Source organism: Tarenaya hassleriana, unplaced genomic scaffold, assembly GCF_000463585.1.
Source record: "Tarenaya hassleriana unplaced genomic scaffold, ASM46358v1 Cleome6, whole genome shotgun sequence".
Taxonomy (NCBI): Eukaryota; Viridiplantae; Streptophyta; class Magnoliopsida; order Brassicales; family Cleomaceae; genus Tarenaya; species Tarenaya hassleriana.
Window position 1 is genome coordinate 3139780 of NW_010968505.1, and position 17838 is coordinate 3157617.

The 17838-nt window shown below is 39.4% G+C and overlaps 5 protein-coding genes and 1 pseudogene across 6 annotated transcripts; 3 read left to right on the forward strand and 3 right to left on the reverse strand.

Annotated features, from left to right (window-relative positions):
* Positions 1 to 1328: 1328 nt before the first annotated feature.
* Positions 1329 to 3444, reverse strand: LOC104799242 (peroxidase E5). The gene is made up of 4 exons (XM_010521654.1): positions 3202 to 3444; positions 2711 to 2902; positions 2372 to 2540; positions 1329 to 1914 (listed from the first exon to the last, which is right to left on the reverse strand). The coding sequence occupies exons 1-4, from the start codon at positions 3433 to 3435 to the stop codon at positions 1454 to 1456; spliced, it is 1056 nt and encodes a 351-aa protein (XP_010519956.1). The 5' UTR covers positions 3436 to 3444; the 3' UTR covers positions 1329 to 1453.
* A 948-nt stretch (positions 3445 to 4392) lies between these two features.
* Positions 4393 to 6019, reverse strand: LOC104799243 (40S ribosomal protein S8-1). Its single transcript, XM_010521655.1, has 5 exons — positions 5929 to 6019; positions 5756 to 5828; positions 5047 to 5383; positions 4693 to 4871; positions 4393 to 4621 (listed from the first exon to the last, which is right to left on the reverse strand). The coding sequence occupies exons 1-5, from the start codon at positions 5930 to 5932 to the stop codon at positions 4546 to 4548; spliced, it is 669 nt and encodes a 222-aa protein (XP_010519957.1). The 5' UTR covers positions 5933 to 6019; the 3' UTR covers positions 4393 to 4545.
* Positions 6020 to 6869: 850 nt separating this feature from the next.
* LOC104799244 (GTP-binding protein BRASSINAZOLE INSENSITIVE PALE GREEN 2, chloroplastic) lies at positions 6870 to 9866 on the forward strand. Of its 2 annotated transcripts, XR_002023640.1 has the most exons (4): positions 6870 to 8221; positions 8714 to 8881; positions 9103 to 9569; positions 9774 to 9866. XR_002023640.1 is itself a non-coding variant. In XM_010521656.1 (3 exons), exons 1-3 carry the CDS (start codon positions 6944 to 6946, stop codon positions 9487 to 9489), a joined length of 1833 nt encoding a protein of 610 aa, XP_010519958.1. In that variant the 5' UTR covers positions 6870 to 6943; the 3' UTR covers positions 9490 to 9739. The 2 variants fall into 2 exon arrangements, 1 of the variants encoding a protein (XP_010519958.1); XM_010521656.1 differs by lacking the exon at positions 9774 to 9866 and having other exon boundaries at positions 9103 to 9739.
* Positions 9774 to 10799, reverse strand: LOC104799709. The gene is made up of 3 exons (XM_010522349.2): positions 10792 to 10799; positions 10049 to 10284; positions 9774 to 9950 (listed from the first exon to the last, which is right to left on the reverse strand). The coding sequence occupies exons 1-3, from the start codon at positions 10797 to 10799 to the stop codon at positions 9790 to 9792; spliced, it is 405 nt and encodes a 134-aa protein (XP_010520651.1). The 3' UTR covers positions 9774 to 9789.
* A 1682-nt stretch (positions 10800 to 12481) lies between these two features.
* On the forward strand, positions 12482 to 14035 carry LOC104799710 (annotated as a pseudogene).
* An 833-nt stretch (positions 14036 to 14868) lies between these two features.
* On the forward strand, positions 14869 to 16829 carry LOC104799245 (ankyrin repeat-containing protein At2g01680). Its single transcript, XM_010521657.2, has 2 exons — positions 14869 to 15577; positions 15930 to 16829. Exons 1-2 carry the CDS (start codon positions 14927 to 14929, stop codon positions 16677 to 16679), a joined length of 1401 nt encoding a protein of 466 aa, XP_010519959.1. The 5' UTR covers positions 14869 to 14926; the 3' UTR covers positions 16680 to 16829.
* Positions 16830 to 17838: the final 1009 nt, after the last annotated feature.

The window sequence follows — 17838 nt, forward strand, 5'->3', positions numbered from 1 at the left end:
TGGACCAAATCTTGAAATATTGAATCTATTTCCTATTTTTTTTATTATAAATATTTTCATAATCTCAGGTTTGACAAAATGCCCAAACCGTGGCTATTTTTCTAATCAAATTAAATATATTAAACGGCTTGTTTAATTAACACAAGAGTGTTTTCAATGCTCAACACCGTTCATGGGAAGTGTGACGTTGTTAAAGCCGTAGGTTTTATAAACTTCGTTATGAGTTTTAGAGTTTAGGAGACAATGATCTAAACGACGTCGTTTCGGCCGACGTGACCAATTCTTACAAAACGATCCGCCAAGTCAACACAATAGACAAAAAAAACACACACGACTTTGTTAAAAAAGACTTCATCAAGATTTTAGAGTCAAATTAAAAAAATCATTAGAAAAAACACATTTAAAGTTTTGATGAGTGAAAATAGGATTTTCAAGTCCCGTAGACAGATTTTCTTCTTAAATTTGGGGTTTTAGGGTCACAGAAACAAATATATGGGGTAAATACAATATTCTCGGTCCAATTTCTTTAGTCAAATATCTTATTTTTCTAATAAGTTTCACTCCGTTAAATCAGGATATGGGAAATAAACTTTGTACAAGTCAATAACTTCAAAAAATCATTAAAAATATATTTTTATCCTCTAATATCTGCTGATACTCGTTCGGTGGAAAATATTAATTAATCCTAAATCAATAAAAGAATTATGGATACGTTTATTTTGTCCATCCTAGTATTTTTTTTAGTGAAAATAATATTTTCCTAAGCAAATTTTAATTTGACAAATGTCTACACCAAATTAATAAATTTTCCAAATCGATACACAAATTATCCAATTTAGTGCAATTAACTACACAATCTAAAATTATCCATTAACTGCTGACGTGGAAGATCATGCGGCGGCTGACGTGGCATACCACGTAGAATTTTTTGCCATGTCAGTATGAATTTAAAAAAAATAAAAAAAAATAAATCAAATTACTTGTTCTTTAGCAATAACAGAATTATTTTACGGAAAATACTTTCCACCCACATACGTGAAAATGAACCCAAGTGTGGTGGTCTAGTGGATTGTATAAAGTGATTCCAATTCAGGTTCAAATCTCATTGGAGGCAAATCTTATAAAAAAAATATAGAGAAAAAAATGAATTAAATTACTTGTTCTTTAGCAACATATTATCCAATTATTATTTCTAAATTTTTTTCTGACATTATCATTCATTCCATCTTTCTTTAATTTATATTCACATTTTTTTAACAAACTAATTCAACGTGAAATAGTTGAATAAGATACAATGTTAAGAGAATAGAATGGAAAAATGTAATAAGTAAAGGAAGTAATATACGTCTTCATAGTTTTCCTCATAACTCCATAGTCATGAGATCCATTATTTTACGGAAAATACTTTCCACCCACATACGTTTTTACTTCTTACATATCCATACCCATATTTTCAAATGGAGCTAACAAACCCACCATCGCTCTCAACACCCCGCAATTGCGGATTCACCACCCTACAATTCCTTCTAATCTCTCCTTGATTTCCCGTGAGCGGTGTAATATTCCCCATCCTTATCATTGATTCCACGAAAGCTTGGAAGAACGCAGATGAATTACTGCTATATAATTCTACTAGCTGTATTGTATCGGCTCCGGGAGTAGAGAAGAGTTCTTGATCGCTTTGAATGAGTCCCTTTCCGACTCTGAGGTTAGAGTAATACTGCTTGTCGAAGGCATCCGGGGTCACGAGATCGAAATTCACGAGGGCGCTCTGGTTTCCGTTCTGAGGGCATAGTAGTCGAAGTTCATCACGGTAAGTCGAGTTAAGGGTAGGGTCTGGTAGACCGGTGTTGTTGAAGTTGTAGAGTCGGTCCATTATGAATCGGCATTGAGCTCTGCCGAATGTGTGACCACCTACGGAAATGGGACATTACCAAAGAGTAAGTGTAACGTACGTATTATAACGTTTCGAGACATTAACAAATGCATGCAACAATGGAAAAGCATTGATCTTTAGGGTTTGAATATAAGTTTATTTTTATAATCATGCTTACTAGGACTTTCCTCTTTGACCAAGATTTCGTAATCATTGATTTTGAGAAATCGATTTTGTTCAGTAGTGAAATATTCGTCGGATGATTCCATAGCGATTATAACCACTATAGATTTTCTCTCCAGTCAATAATAAAATATAACGCACGTAATACTTGGTCATACATTTCAGACAAAACATTCGTATATCTTTAATACGAAAAACCAACATCAACATGTCATAAACATTCAAGGTTAATGCGTATATATCTATATATATGTGTGTGTACACATGTGTATAACTCTTTGAGCAATTTAATTCAATCTAAACAAAACTTACCGGAAAGAGCGACAAGATCCGAGGTACGGTTGAGACCAACGGCCGCAAAACTGGCTTTAAGCTGATCAAGAGTGAAGAACGGGGCGGGAAGAGCAGTATTCGCAAGATCGAAGAAAGCTCGCAAACTGTCTCTTCTTCCCAACGGAACCGGCCACCATGGACCTCCCGACTACGACTCACGAAAACATAACAAAAATAACAATCATTTAGTATATATTTTCATCCCTAATCTTTTATTATTGATAATGTCAACTGAACTGATTCCTTGTCAAATTTAACAATGGCGTAAAGATATCACGTTATGAGACATATGATATAGTGGTACGTATATATATATACCAAAAGAACGGATATTTGAGAGGCGATGGTGAGGACATCGGCGCAAGAAACGGTTTGCGGGCAAGCTTGCTCGACCTCGGACTTCATTCTGTCGATGACGTTGAAACCTCGGGCCGAATTTGCGTTCGGGGCAGCGTCTTTCTCGGTCCGGAACGAGGTTGAGTTGTCTAATAATATCGATGCATCACAACCCTATAGATCATTGCAGTAATTGATGAATAAATATTTATCAGTATCCTTCGCTTTTGCTAATAAAAGTGATATATATATATATATAATTGTTTGAGAATCTTCACGTATGTCTCCAATGTCTTTTTAAAACTTATATATAAAATTTTATTTGGTCTGTCTTCATATATATATAGAGACAACAGTAGTATGAAGATGCATGGCCCATTATTTTGGTTATTTTCGGGTCGATTTTTTTCGTTATTAGATCATATTTTTCAACATGAAAGAAACCATATATATATATATATAATAAATCTTACGGCAACAAAGCAGTCGTGGAAGTGAAGGCGAAGGATACTGGCGGCAATGCGGGGATCGGTCTGCAACTCGTCAACGATGACATTCCCAATGATGTCAAAGACTCTGGGGCAGGTCCCGGCATAGAAGTCAGGCCTCAGCTGAGCGCTAGCAAAATATGAACATCCATGGAGGAGAAGAAGGCAAACCAGAATTAGGGTTTCGAAAGTGAAAGAGGAAGAAGAAGGCAAAGCCATTTTTGGAAGAGTTAGAGAGAGAGAGAAGATGGATGAGATCAAGCAAGAGGAAGAGCCCTTATTATATAGGGAGGAGTGAGGCCATGCATTTATTTCCTCTATAATATATGAGCCATGTGCGAATTATTCTCATTTTTTTTAACGATATACTTAGATTTTAGCAAAAATCTTTTGTATCGTTTTGATGATTTTGTAGAAAGGTGACTAGTTATATATATACTTCGGATATATAAAATTAAATCCAACCAAATCCAATAAAAAAAACTGTTATGAGTTTTATAAAAATTAAATTATTTGAAATAAATCAAAATAGAAATAATTAAATGAAAAAGTTGTTTCAAAGTAATCATTTTTTTTAATAGAAACGAATGTGAACCTAAAAGAATTCGAATCGAAACAACAATCTATATATGACAATCAATTTTTTATAATAAAAATATCAAACTTTGAAATAACTGAGCAAAAAATATAATAAGATTAGAAAAAGCCCACCTCTACTCATCGTTCATCTATGATAAAATTGAAAGCAGAGGCATTGTAGAACAATTTAGATAACGACAAACATTAGGTCTAATTAGTATTATTTTTACATAAAAATAGACAGGGTAGGTTGTTTTATACTGATACAGGAAAATGTAAACAAAAAGATTAGGTGAGAGATTTTAAATCAATATAACCATTACTCAACCAAAGAAACTTTTAAAAGTATTCATATTATTAAAAACTATATCATCATAATCATATTATTGACCATCATATTTTTTTTGTAAAAAGAAAAACAATAAATTTTCAAATTCAATAAAAAAAAATCATTATAAAGTGTAAAATACTCGGTCACTATTATCGATAATTAAAAGAATATAAAAGACAATCTATGCGGAAAATTCCAACTTGAGGATAATCACTAAGCATTTGTAGTTCAATATTTTCTAATTATAACATGCCTGTGGACAATGGTGGAACGTAAACAGATGAAATTAACAATTAAACATCCATTGATCGAATTTTAAGAAAATGTCTTTATCCGAATAATAAAAAAAGCGTATGAAATCTCTCTCATCACATCCTGACCAGACAGCATTGAGACAGCAACAAAACTGACCAACGAACCTAAGCAGCACCCTTGCCCTTCTTCTTCTGGATCTTCTTCATGTAGAACTCCAACTCTTTACCCTCCAAAATGTATCTGCAATGGCCATAAACAATGTTTTAAAGGAGAATCCAGAGAGCGAGGGAGAGAAAGAGAGAGAGAGGTACCCATCTGCACGGCCGCACTGGCCAGGCCTCGAGGAGATGCAAGCGAGTAAACGACCACTCGTGAATTGGTCCTCGATGTGTGGGTCAAGAGATCTGTTCGATTGACGCTTCTCCAGCTTCCTCAAAACATGGTTGCTCTTCTTTGTCTCCTCGGGAGCAGCAGCAGCATCTTCACCTTCCTAAAGTTACACCCAAATCAAAATGGTTAAACTAAATTTCCAATTCATCTATCACAAAGTCTAGACCTTTTCATAATCCTACCGACATTACATTCGTATGGATAGGATAAATATACCCAATAAAACACGAAACAGATAAAAACCCATCGTTATATTAAGCAAGAACAGGACTCACATCTCCTTCTTTCTTGCCAGAAGTAGCCGAGGTCTTCTTTTTGCGGCCAACCTCCACCCCATAGTGACTGAGGTACCATTGCTTGAAAGGTGCAGCATCGACCTGAACGATAGCGCTCTTGACAAGAGTCTTGGTACGAACAAGCTCATTGTTAGAGGCATTGTACACGACGTCGAGGATCCTGGTCTTACGAGTTACAGCCTCGCTTCCCCATGAGTAATTCCCTGTGTCGAGTCTCAATGCCCGCCATTTCACGTTTCCTCCACGAACCCTAACCCTCCTAACGGTTTTGTTGCTAGAAAGTTTGGTGTTTGCGGCAACTCTTCCCATCTCGTACCTTACATGACAAGAAACACGTTATATATGACCCAATTGCTTAGAGTTCAAAAGCAAAGATACAGACATTGACGGTTTTACAAGAAAAATCAATGATCATGAGCACTCGGAGACAGAAATCTACTGGGGAATCTAATACATCAGAGAATAGCTGATACTTCAACGGTACCAATGGCATCAATGGCAATAGCTTTTGAAAAACAGAGGATCTAACAATGTTCGTATGTCGGGCCCAAGCAACATCTACGAATTCAATACTACCTCAGTTTCTACGCTTCTGAACCAGCTTTTACGCACAGAGAATCGTAGAAACTCCAACAAAAAACCCAGATACGAAACGAAAAGAGATCTGAAGATAGAGGAAAAAACTCACTTTCGCTTCTTCCTCCATTGCTTCTGCTTCCCACCAGTAGCACGCCTCTTGTGAATCGAATCACGAGAGATACCTAACACATACCAGATTCGATCTCAGCTTCCACAACGAAACAAGAAAAGAAAGATACAAATTCCAGTGAATGAAAAACGGAGAAGAATTTTGGGGCATACCCATCGCGGCTACGGAAGAGTTCTTAGCTTCTTTCTCCCTGTAGACACCCGAGTTTCCCTGTTAAGAGAGACCGAAGAGAGTTTGCAGATGAATCTTTAAGAGAGAAAAACCCTAGTAGACACAATTACGAAATTATCCTTGAAAATATGGGCTGAAGATTAAAGTTAGGCCCATCATGTTTGGGCCGACAATTGAAAAATATCCTGGATTGGGCTAGTTATTATTCTAAGCTGGTTGATAAAATTCCTCTAAATTAACTATATTATATTTTAAATCGATTTATTTCATAATGATAAAAAAAAATCGAATTAATTTAAAATATGATTAAACTGGTTTGCTCCGATTTATTTTGGCCGAGTTTATAACTTTTATCTATATTTTTATCTTTCTTATCTAATTTCAATTAATTATTCATCTACAATAGAAAACAAATTATTTAGATGAAAACCGTGTTAGGGTGATTTATATATATATCATCTCAAGCTTATTGCGGTTTGCAAATGTGTGTCGCAATCAGTTTGTGTCATGTTAAAAACAATCACTTGACAAATTGCGTTTGTGCCCCTTTAAAAAAGTGAAAGCAAAAATTATGGATAAATTTAAAAAAAGATAAATATATATTTAAAAAGTGAATATTAAATCGAAGAATATATAACTATATATAAACAAGTTTAGTAAATAAATTGTATATGTATTTTTTAAATTCAAATAATCTAACAATTATAAATCTAAATAATTAACAATTTAATTAAAATATAAACTTTTAACTTATTATTTTTTTTAAAATTTGAATATTAATTTTATCTAAACGAAGCATAACTTAAATTAAAATTTATTAAAAATAGATGTTTTTACTAAACAATCTTTTTCAAAAAAAATAAGGTTAACCTTACATAGCCACGCCCACGCTTGAGGTCATACATACATCCTTCAAATTTTATTTAATTTTATAAGCTTCGGCGACTTCGTCATAAACCCTAAACCTCTGTTCCTGAGCAGAAATCTGAGAGGGAAATGCTTGCCATAGCAGCGAGAGAACTTTCGCCATCAAAGCTTAAACCTTTCTTCACTATCTCTCACGTCTTCTTACAATCGCCCAGAATCAGAGGAACAAACTCTTCGATTTCAAGATTTTTCTCTCCGTTTCTCCATCACCCTCACTGGAACAAGACACCGGAATCGCCATCATTCTCGGCGTCTTGCTTCTGTTCCTCTTCGACTTCTTCTTCTTCCTCTTCCTCCTCTGATTTTTTGCCCCTAACCCGTGATGGGAATTACGACGATGCCACTCCGGTCACCGCCGTTTGTCCCGGTTGCGGCATCCACGTGCAGGACTCCGACCCGAAGCACCCGGGTTTCTACATCAGACCCTCCATGAAGAAGCAGAAGAGCGATCTGAATCGGATTCTCAAATCGAATCGTCATCTCGTGCCCGTTTCGCAGGAGACCGAGTTCACCGATTCGATCAAACGCGGGTTGATTGTTGAACCCAGAATCGTTGACCCGGATTCGAAAGAGGAAGCGGAGCCGGAGAGCGCAGATGGGAGACCAGTGGTGTGCGCGAGGTGTCATTCGCTGAGGCATTACGGGAAAGTGAAGGACCCGACGGTGGAGAATCTTCTTCCCGATTTCGATTTCGACCACACCGTCGGACGGCGACTCGGGTCGCCTTCCGGTGCGCGAACCGTCGTGCTTATGGTAGTGGACGCGTCGGATTTCGACGGATCGTTCCCCAAGAGGGTCGCGAAGCTCGTGTCGAGAACAATCGACGAGAATCAAACGGCGTGGAAGGAGGGCAAATCCGGGAACATCCCCAGAGTCGTTCTCGTGGTGACGAAGATCGATCTTTTGCCGAGTTCGTTGTCACCGACTCGATTCGAACATTGGGTCAGGCAGAGAGCTCGTGAGGGAGGGCTAAGTAAGATCGCTAAGCTGCATTTCGTTAGCCCTGTGAAGAATTGGGGAATCAAGGATCTTGTGGAAGATGTAGCCCAGATGGCGGGAAAGAGGGGCCATGTCTGGGCTGTCGGAGCTCAGAACGCTGGAAAAAGCACTCTGATCAATGCTGTCGGGAAGGCTGTGGGCGGGAAAGTGACGCATTTGACGGAGGCTCCGGTTCCAGGCACGACATTGGGGATCATCAGAGTTGAGGGTGTTTTGCCGTTTCAGGCGAAGCTGTTTGATTCTCCGGGGCTGTTGAATCCGCATCAGATCACGACAAGGCTCACGAGGGAGGAACAGAAGCTTGTTTATGTTAGCAAGGAACTAAAGCCAAGAACTTACAGAATCAAGGTTGGTGACTTATCATTTCGGTACTCTCTTTTGATCTCTTTTGCCAGATCTAAGCTGGAATCTTGAGCTGAGACAAAACTGTTTACGATTAAGTGATACTTGCAAAAGTGCCTTATGTTACTATGAGCTGGATTCTGATTATATGGTTCATGTGAAGTGAAAAATAGCCCTTTATTAGTTGATATAACTTCTGGATCCTTGTTCTCGAAGTTGAGATCCGGTTTTATACATTACCAGTTGTGTTTTGATGGACATTGACCTTTCCTGTCGTTGGTTTGGGCTTCTTGTATCTCCTTAGTTCAATGTATGTTCTAAGAGATCAAAGTTTGATGAATTTCGGTTCTTGTTGAAGTTTTGGTATGGTTTAGAATCGAGTCTTAACTCCTGGCTCGACGGAGTATGGGCTCTTTCGGTCGGTTTGTTCACTCAAAATGTTTGATAGTCCTGTCATGTGGCCGATTGTCACATGGTCATGTTTCAATTTTTTCACAGGAAGGTTACACCATCCACATTGGTGGGCTCATGAGACTTGACATTGATGAACTTTCCGTAGATTCCGTATATGTAACGGTATGGGCATCTTCCTATATTCCGCTACATATGGGGAAGAAGGAAAATGCTCACAAGATTCTCCAGGACCATTTCGGTCTCCAGTTGCAGGTAAAGATCTGCTCTTTCTTGATCATTTAATCTAAGCTCTCATTATCTCTGTTCCATTCCAGTTGAAGATGCAGACTTCGAATGCAAATATTGCAAACCGAAAACATAAACCTCTACCAAGACTACCGGTTTTTTTTCTCTGAAAAAACTGTTGGAAAAAACATGGGTTTAAATGATGAAATAAGGTTCTAATGGTTTATATGTTTGGCTCGTTGATGAAGCCTCCCATAGGACAAAACCGGGTTCAGGAGCTGGGAAAATGGGTGAGGAAGGAATTCCGGGTGAAGGGGGACAATTGGGACGCCAGTTCAGTAGACATTGCTGCTTCGGGACTAGGGTGGTTTGCCATTGGACTCAAAGGCGAAGCGATACTAAGCGCTTGGACCTACGAAGGGATCGACCTCTTCGTGCGAAACTCTCTTCTTCCACAACGCTCTCAGACTTTCGAAGATTCGGGTTTCACTGTCTCGAAGGTTGTTGCAAAGGCAGATCAGTCTTTGATTCAGATGCAGAAGGAAACACAGAAGAAACAGAGGCAGAATGATGGTAATAACCCCGAGCCAAGGAGCAGTTCTAATTCTTTTACGGCGCCATCTATGACGTGCTAATATCGGAAATGGCCCCCCGCTGGATGGCGTTTTCGTAAAATGTGGCTTGTATTTCCGGAGGCCATTGCTCAAGAAAAGTGGTAACGTGCTTTGTGTTTGATTAAGAATAAGACGTTTCGGGTTTTAAAAGCACACTTGGAGATTGAACCAGAAATGAGAACCCTTATGTTTTATGTGTATCTGTATTCCTAATTTGATTGTTTGGTAATTTTATGATATCTCAATCTTTGAGGTAACAAACTTATTTCAACCACATGAACAGTTTCTTGTTGGTTATGGTTCAGCAATATTGGCAGAAATCTAGCTCGGGTAGTAATCAGTCTTGGAGAACTCCAAGAACTCGACCTCGACCGTCAACTTATCGCCCACGATGTAACCTTTCGAGGAATCGTTCAGATCCGGGAAAGACACGAACTGCGGAAACCCCCAACCTCGTCCAGGTGTGTCGGACCAGCTATCCGCTGTCAAAAAATAGATTAGGGTTACAGATGTTACGATAACTTTCTCAAGTACGAAGATTATACGCTTTGACTTAAGAAAACGTCTATAGCCGCATTACATTGCTTTTCCGCATGCCCAGGGCTGGTTTTGCGTTGGTCGAGAATTCGCAGCTTGGCTCCAAGATACGCCTTCACATTAGGCTCCGTGTTATTAGCCACAATGTGCAGAGATAATGAATTGCCCCTCCCGGCGCCATCGCCATCGCCATTGGGATATATTTTCAAGTACCTGAAAAATGTAAGCACTCTTTTTGGTACCGGCAGGGCGAGTGAAGATAGAAACACGTGGAAAAGACTCGTATTGAATCAGAGTGTTAGGTCTCTCTCTCGTTATGAGGTGGTGTGTCACGAAAACGAAGAGTTGAAATATTTACAGTTGTTATTAATCAGGTTTTGATACCATTTTGAGCGTTCAAAAATGGATTTGAGAGAAATTTTGTGTGTTGTATTAGTGAATTATTAGAAAATATATATATATTTTTTAATAGAAATCGAATCGAACTTAATTGGATTAAACGGAATTTATACTAATTGATTAAAAACGAAAGATGGATCAATAACACGTTTTCAATATTATGTCTAATGGTTATCATATGTAAACGTTCGATGGCTCAATAGCCTCGGTCTCTGGGGTTTGAATGAAAATTATTTCCGTATCAAATGATAGACTGAATCAACATAATGGAGCCAAATCACCTACAAATGATTTGATTGTAATTCAAATTGATTCTGTAACCCTTAATTGTAGTAACTGTATCGTGTTTATAAACACACTCAACAACGACAATAAGCAAGGCATTACGTTTGCATTTATGTTTCCTTATATGGTATCAGAGCACCAAAACTCGTCCAACGACGACGTTTCCCTGTCATCTTCCTCTTCTTCCCAACCTCTGTCAAACCCTGTCGACTGATCTCTTCAAATCATGTCTTCCTCTACCCCTGAAACCAGTCACCCTACCAACAGCAACACGTCTGCTCCTGCTGGCCTTCCCAGTGACACCGTCACTGCTTAAGATCCGACAAATCCCAGCTCGACGTTAATTAACGTCAACGTTTCCAATGTCACCAAACTGACGGAAACAAACTACATCACTTGGAATGTACAGATCAAGGCCTTACTTCAGGGTTATAATCTGGATCGCTTTCTCGACTCTGCTCAAACACCATCAGCAACGCTGATCACCAACAATGTCAGCTCCCCCAATCCTGAGTACCAGATCTGGTTTCGTCAAGACAGGTTAATCTTCTCAGCTCTTCTTGGTTCTATCTCCAGTTCTTGCCAAGCACTCGTCGCCTCTGCTCCTTCCTCAGCTGCTATCTGGATAAGCCTTGCCAATACTTACGGCAGAAGCAGTCGCGGACATCTGAAACAAATAAAAGACCAGATGAGGCGCTTCACCAAAGGACAACGATCAATTAACGATTACATGAAGTTTTTCAAAGTCAAATCTGATGAGCTTGCACTTCTAGGCAAGCCAATGGATCATGAAGATCTACTGGATCTTATCCTTGCTGGCCTTGATGACACATACAAATCTGTCAAAGACATTGTCCAGGCAAAAGACAATCCTATATCTTTCATTGAACTTCATGAAAAGCTACTTAGCCATGAAGTCGACGTCCTGTCAGATATATCTGTGATTGAAACACCAATCACTGCAAATGCCACTCAGCAAAAATCCAGAACTCCATGGCGCAACAACTTTCGGTCGCAGCCTGATCACTGCCAACCTCGCCCTTCAAATACCTCCAACCGAGGTTATCAGGGCAAATGTCAGCTTTGCGGGATACAAGGCCACAGTGCACGATTCTGCAGGCTCCTCAAGCAAGGACAATTCTCCAACAACACCTCCCCTGCTTCGGGGAACTCTAATTGGCAACATTCGGCTCCTCAGGCAAATCTATCGACTGCAGGCTCTCAACTCTGGTTTCGTGATTCATTAGGGGTGAGCGTTTCGGTTCGGTTCTTCGGAACCGGACCGAACCGAATCGAAAAAACGGTATTTTTCCCGATCCAAAATCGTTCTCAATTTTCTGAACGGTGTTATTTTTAGAGAACCGAATTTTTACGAAACCGAATCGAACCGAACCGAACTTTAAAAAATCCCGAAAAACCGAATATTTTTAAAGAAAATCTATTTTTTTTACTAAAACCCGGAACCGAACCGAACCGAATACAACATAAAAAACGATTGGTACCTATTTTGTAAAACCGAAAAAACCGAACCGATCCATTCTCTTTCCGAACCCGAACCGTTTTCCGAAACGCCCACCCCTAGTCTAAATGTGTAAAATTTAATACGGCGGTTCATAATTTAACGCCATTTAAGATATATCGTTGATCGAATCGTGGTCACAAAACCAAAGTATCATGTTTAACTTGTTTTTTCTAATGTAATAAAGCTTCTAAACTCAAGATCACATTAAAGAGGCAGAAATCGGGGCGTTGTTAAATAGCAAACAGATTTGAGCTCCCTTGTGTATGACAGAGAAACCTTCTTCTTGTACTCTAATGGCTTTCGTACACTTACTTGAAGTCTTAACCCTAGCATCAGTTATTTCCCTTCTCATATTTCGTTTCTTGTTCAACAAGTTAACGCTCATCAACTGGCCTCTCCTCGGGATGCTTCCCAGTTTGCTCGTCCAAATCCATCGTATCTGGGACTGGAGCGTCGAGGTTCTTGAGGCTGCCGACTCGACGTTTCTTTTCAAGGGTCCTTGTCTTGTCGGAACAGATACGTTGGTAACAGTTGACCCGGCTAATATTCACCACGTTCTGAGTTCGAACTTTAGCAATTACACCAAAGGGTCCGAGCAAAAGGAGAATTTCGATGGCTTGGGAGACGGTATACTCAACGCCGAGTCTGAGCTGTGGAAGAACCTGAGGACGTCGGCTCAAAAGATGATCCTCCATGAAAGGTTTCAGAGGGTTTTTTTTTACCACCAACATGAGTAAGCTCGAAGAAGGACTTCTTCCTATTCTGGATCACGTCGCAAAGGAAAACGTCGTTATCGATTTGCAGGATGTATTTCAAAGGTTCACTTCGGACACGACCTTCATTTTGGTAACGGGGCATGATCCTCAGTCGCTCTCTATTGAAATTCCGGAGCTTGAGTTTTGTAAAGCTTTGGAAGTGGCTGCAGAGGCGGCCTTCTATAGATGTATAAAACCGAGAATCTTGTGGAAACTGCAGAACTGGATCGGCCTCGGGATAGAGAAGAGGATGAGACGAGCTACTGCCATTTTCGATTCTTTATGTGAAGAGTACATATCAGCTAAAATAGCGGAGATAAGGCTCGGAATGCTTTCCAAAGTAGACGATGCCGAGGATTTGTTGACGTCTTACATAAATTTAGATACGACCAAACACAATATCTCGAACCCGAGTGATCGCAAGTTCCTCAAAGACAACATTTTGAGTTTCTTAACGGCCGGGACAGACACCACAAGCTTAGCACTCACATGGTTCTTCTGGCTGCTTTCCAAGAACCCTGAAGTAGTGACCAAGATTCGCCACGAGATCAACACAAACCTACCAAGAATCAAAACTCGTGACATGAGTTCAAACAATCTCGCAAACTTAAAGAAGTTGGTGTATTTGAACGGCGCCTTGTGCGAAGCACTCAGGCTCTATCCCCCGATCCCCTTTCTAAAGAGGAGTCCTACGAAACCAGATGTGCTCCCGAGCGGGCACAGAGTTGGCGCGAATTCGAAGATTCTGATATCCGTTTACGCGCTGGGGAGAATGAAATCGGTATGGGGAGAGGACGCGTTGGATTTCAAGCCCGAGCGATGGATTTCCGAGAGCGGAGGTGCGAAACACGAGCCTTCTTTCAAGTTCTTGCCCTTTAACGCCGGTCCGAGAACTTGTCTGGGAAAGCAGGTGGCGCTTACACAGATGAAGATGGTGGCTGCGGAGATAATACAAAACTACGACATTGAAGTCGTCCAAGGGCACCGAGTCGAACCGGTTCCCTCTGTTATTCTGCATATGAAGCATGGTTTAAGGGTCTTAATTAGTAAGAGATCATCCTCAGCCTAAAGCCGCTTTTAGAAACACTCTCTATTGTGATTGTTATTATCCAAGATTTAGATTGATTTGTTTACAAATCGATCAAAATCTAAGATATGATTATATCTCTATTTACTACATTTGTTGCCATCTTTTAGGATTTGTTTCTATATTCAGATGTATTTAAATATGTAATATTGGTTGAATACGAATTACTAAGAAATTTCATTAGTCCAATAAGCTGTATAACTTAATATGGTATCATGGCTATCATTTGGACGCCCTAGGCGAAATAAAAGTTTGTTTCATCTCAGTTTTTGTAAGCTCTCTTTAAGATGTATTTTATGCACCAAAAAAATGGATGTCCGTGAATTAAAATCTCTGCCGTGATTATTTTTTGTATAATCCGAAAATTTCTCGGGCTTTTGACCCAATTACGTTTTAGTGTCTCATAAAAAACGAAAAAACTCAGATAAAAGCGCCTACTCGAGGAAAGATTCGAAAACAGATTTGAGTTACCCAATCTTGGATGTCATGCCATGGTTACTGTTCTTATCAAAACCAAACCATCTAACATGAAAACAACGTTTGCCCCTTCTAGATGTCCTTGATTATAACCATAAGAGTCGAAAGAGATGTACAGACAAGAGTTAGAAAAAGGACCTAATTCTTATCAGAAACAAGAATGTATTATGTATCTATATTCATGCATTTAATTTGGTTGGACCAAACGGTACTAGTGGGGGCGGCAGGAATACGACACAATAATTGAATCACCGATATCCATCACCATCAGTTTGACGGGGGGAGAGAGAGAGACAGCTTGTTGACTTGGTAGACTTGGTAAGTATGGAAATCGATTTGGTCTTAAATCCAAAACCCTTTAACAGAAACCTCACTCTGTGCAGATTTACTTATTAGATGGATATCGATGATACGTTGATTACGGTGGCTGAAGACGAGAGTTTGAACATGGCAGCTCAAGGCGAGGATCATATCAACGAAAGATTGAAAACAGCTGCTCAAAACGGAGATATCGAGAAATTCTACCATCTGCTCGATGAGGATCCCAACATCTTGGAGAGGTTTGATCGAGATCCCTTCTGCGAGACGCCACTACACATTGCTGTCCGAAGCGGGCAAACTCATTTCGCCATGGAAATAACGAGCTTGAAGCCCTCGCTGGCGTGGAAGCTGAACAAGTCAGGGTTCAGCCCCATGCATTTGGCTTTGCAAAGTGGATGTCTTCGGATTGTGAGAGGGCTTATGGCCATCGACAAAGACTTGGTTAGGATCAGAGGGAGAGGAAGGATTACCCCTTTTCATTACGTAGCTCAGACCGGCGATAGCCAACTGTTGGGCGAATTTTTGCTTGCTTCCCCTTCTTCTATAGAAGATTTGACGATTAAGTGCGAGACCGCTGTGCATATTGCCGTGAAAAACCACAAGTCCGTGGCATTTAAGGTTCTTTTGGGATGGCTCAAGAGGGCCAGCCAGGAGGAAATCTTGAATTGGAAGGACGAAGATGGTAACACAGTGTTCCACATAGCTACGTCTACAAATCAAACTGAGGTATATAATATATTACACTTCCTTTTTCCCTATGATGCAGATTTCATATATCAATTTTCAGATCATGATATTTACTAATTGGCTATGTAAAAATTTATAGGTAAGTTCCTCTGTCATGCTTTTAGTCGCCATTTTTGACCAAGAGGCTTAGCTTCTATCCTTTAGTCATTGTAGACTTCCATGACACTAAGGTTTCTTTAAGAAACTCTGTAGTTGATTCAAGAAATCTCTTTATTTTTATTTCACTCTGTGTTTGGCCAGATCTTGCTGGTGTTATGATTCTTCTATGACCTGTTTGGAATCTTTTAACGTCGCATTGTTCATGTAGAATCTTTTAGCGACTTGATGATAGGTCTTGAAGTTGCTAAGAAAAATCGTGAATGTGAACGCCAAGAACTTGGAGGGTGAAACAGCGATGGACATATTCCAAAGTAACCAAGCTTCTCTTAGCCCTGAAGTCGGCGAAATCCTCGTCAGCTCCAAAGCAAAAGCAGCGCACAAGCTTTCTAGTTCGGCAAGAAATCTTGCCGGCTACTTGAGCCAAGGACTCTCACTTATGGAGAAACGGAACAAACTCATGGGACTGAACAGCTTTATCAGCAACAAACAAGGATCTCACGATAGTAGCGACTTGAGGAGTTCAGTGCTCGTGGTTGCTATACTGATTGCAACGGCAACATACCAAGCTGGTCTCAGTCCTCCAGGCGGCTATTGGCAAGAAGATAACGAAGATCACTTTGCTGGGAAGATGATCTTACGTACCCAATTCGCCGTAATTTTCTATGGTCTCAATGGAATTGCCTTCTTCTCAAGTGTGTCAGTGATTCTCATCCTCATTATCGGACTTCCGATGTGGAAAGTTATGTACGGCGCCACCGCAGCTCTCGGGATTGCTAATTTTACATCCTTTTTGGCTATATTCCAGGGTTCGGGTAGCGTGGGCTGGTATATTGCTCTTGTTGTACTGCTCTTCTCTTACCCATTAGTTACCGCTTTGATAGTATTTGTCCCTTTTGTAGCATTCTTACGCAATGAATGCAGCCGCCGTCGAGTGGACTCCCCTACCAGGTATTTCAGCTCATGCCGAGAGCTAACCTGGTGAAAGGCTTTTGCCGTTATTGGGAAACCTAGTATTGCTTCCTTGTTGTACGATTCATTACATATATATCATAAGGAGCTCCTGCACTATATTGTAACACAAACTTCTACGAACAAAGAGTTTCCGTTAGTGGCGGAGGATGTTTCTCTTACAGGACCAACTGTATAACTCATCACCAATAAAAATCGAAAACATTATCGCAAATGTCTCAGTCGAACCCTGAGCCGCGAAATGTTAGCGGAACTACTCTGGCAAGTGAAATGACGAGGAAAAATTCTTCAATATACCTTTATAATATTTCCTTTTATGATATATATTTTTAGGGAAAATGACATTTTCCTACACCGATTTTGCAAAATGTGACATTTTCCTACACGAATTTTTAATTTGACAAAAAACTACATCAAATTAATTAGTCGCAAAATCCGTCGCAAATTTGCGACGGAATACGACGGAAATGTTGTCGTCGCAGAACCAAACATTATTTGCGACAGAAATTTTAAAATTGCGGATTTGCGACAGATTTACGACAGAAATTTCTGTCGCAAATATTAATTATATTTATTTTTAAATTAAAGTTATTTATTTTTGGAATTTGCGACAGATTTGCGACAGAAATTTCTGTCGCAAATCATAATTTCATTTTTTTATTATTTTCGATGAAAATTTTCAAATTTTCGCGGTTTATTTTTTGTTTTTCGACGGATTTGCGACAGAAATTTCTGTCGCAAATCTAAATTTTATTTTTTTCCGCTATTTTCGATGAAAAATTTTAAATTTTCGCGGTTTATTTTTCGTTTTGCGACGGGTTGCGACTGCAATATCCGTCGCAACACTTAATAAAAACTGCGACTTCGTCTTTCTCCTCCAGACTTCGAATTTTTTTTAAAAAAAATCTTAATCTTCTCCAATCTTCTCCAACAAATTATTTTTCTTCAAAATTCACCAAGGTATGTATATATATATCGTGTATATGGATTTGTATATGTATGTGTTGTGTATATATATATATAAATGTGAATATGTATGTATGTGTATGTGTGTGTGTTTATGTATGTGTGTTGTGTATGTATGTGAATGTGAATATGAATGTGAATGTGTATGCATATATATATAAATGTTTATGTGTGTTTATGTGGTGTATGTGAATATATATATATAT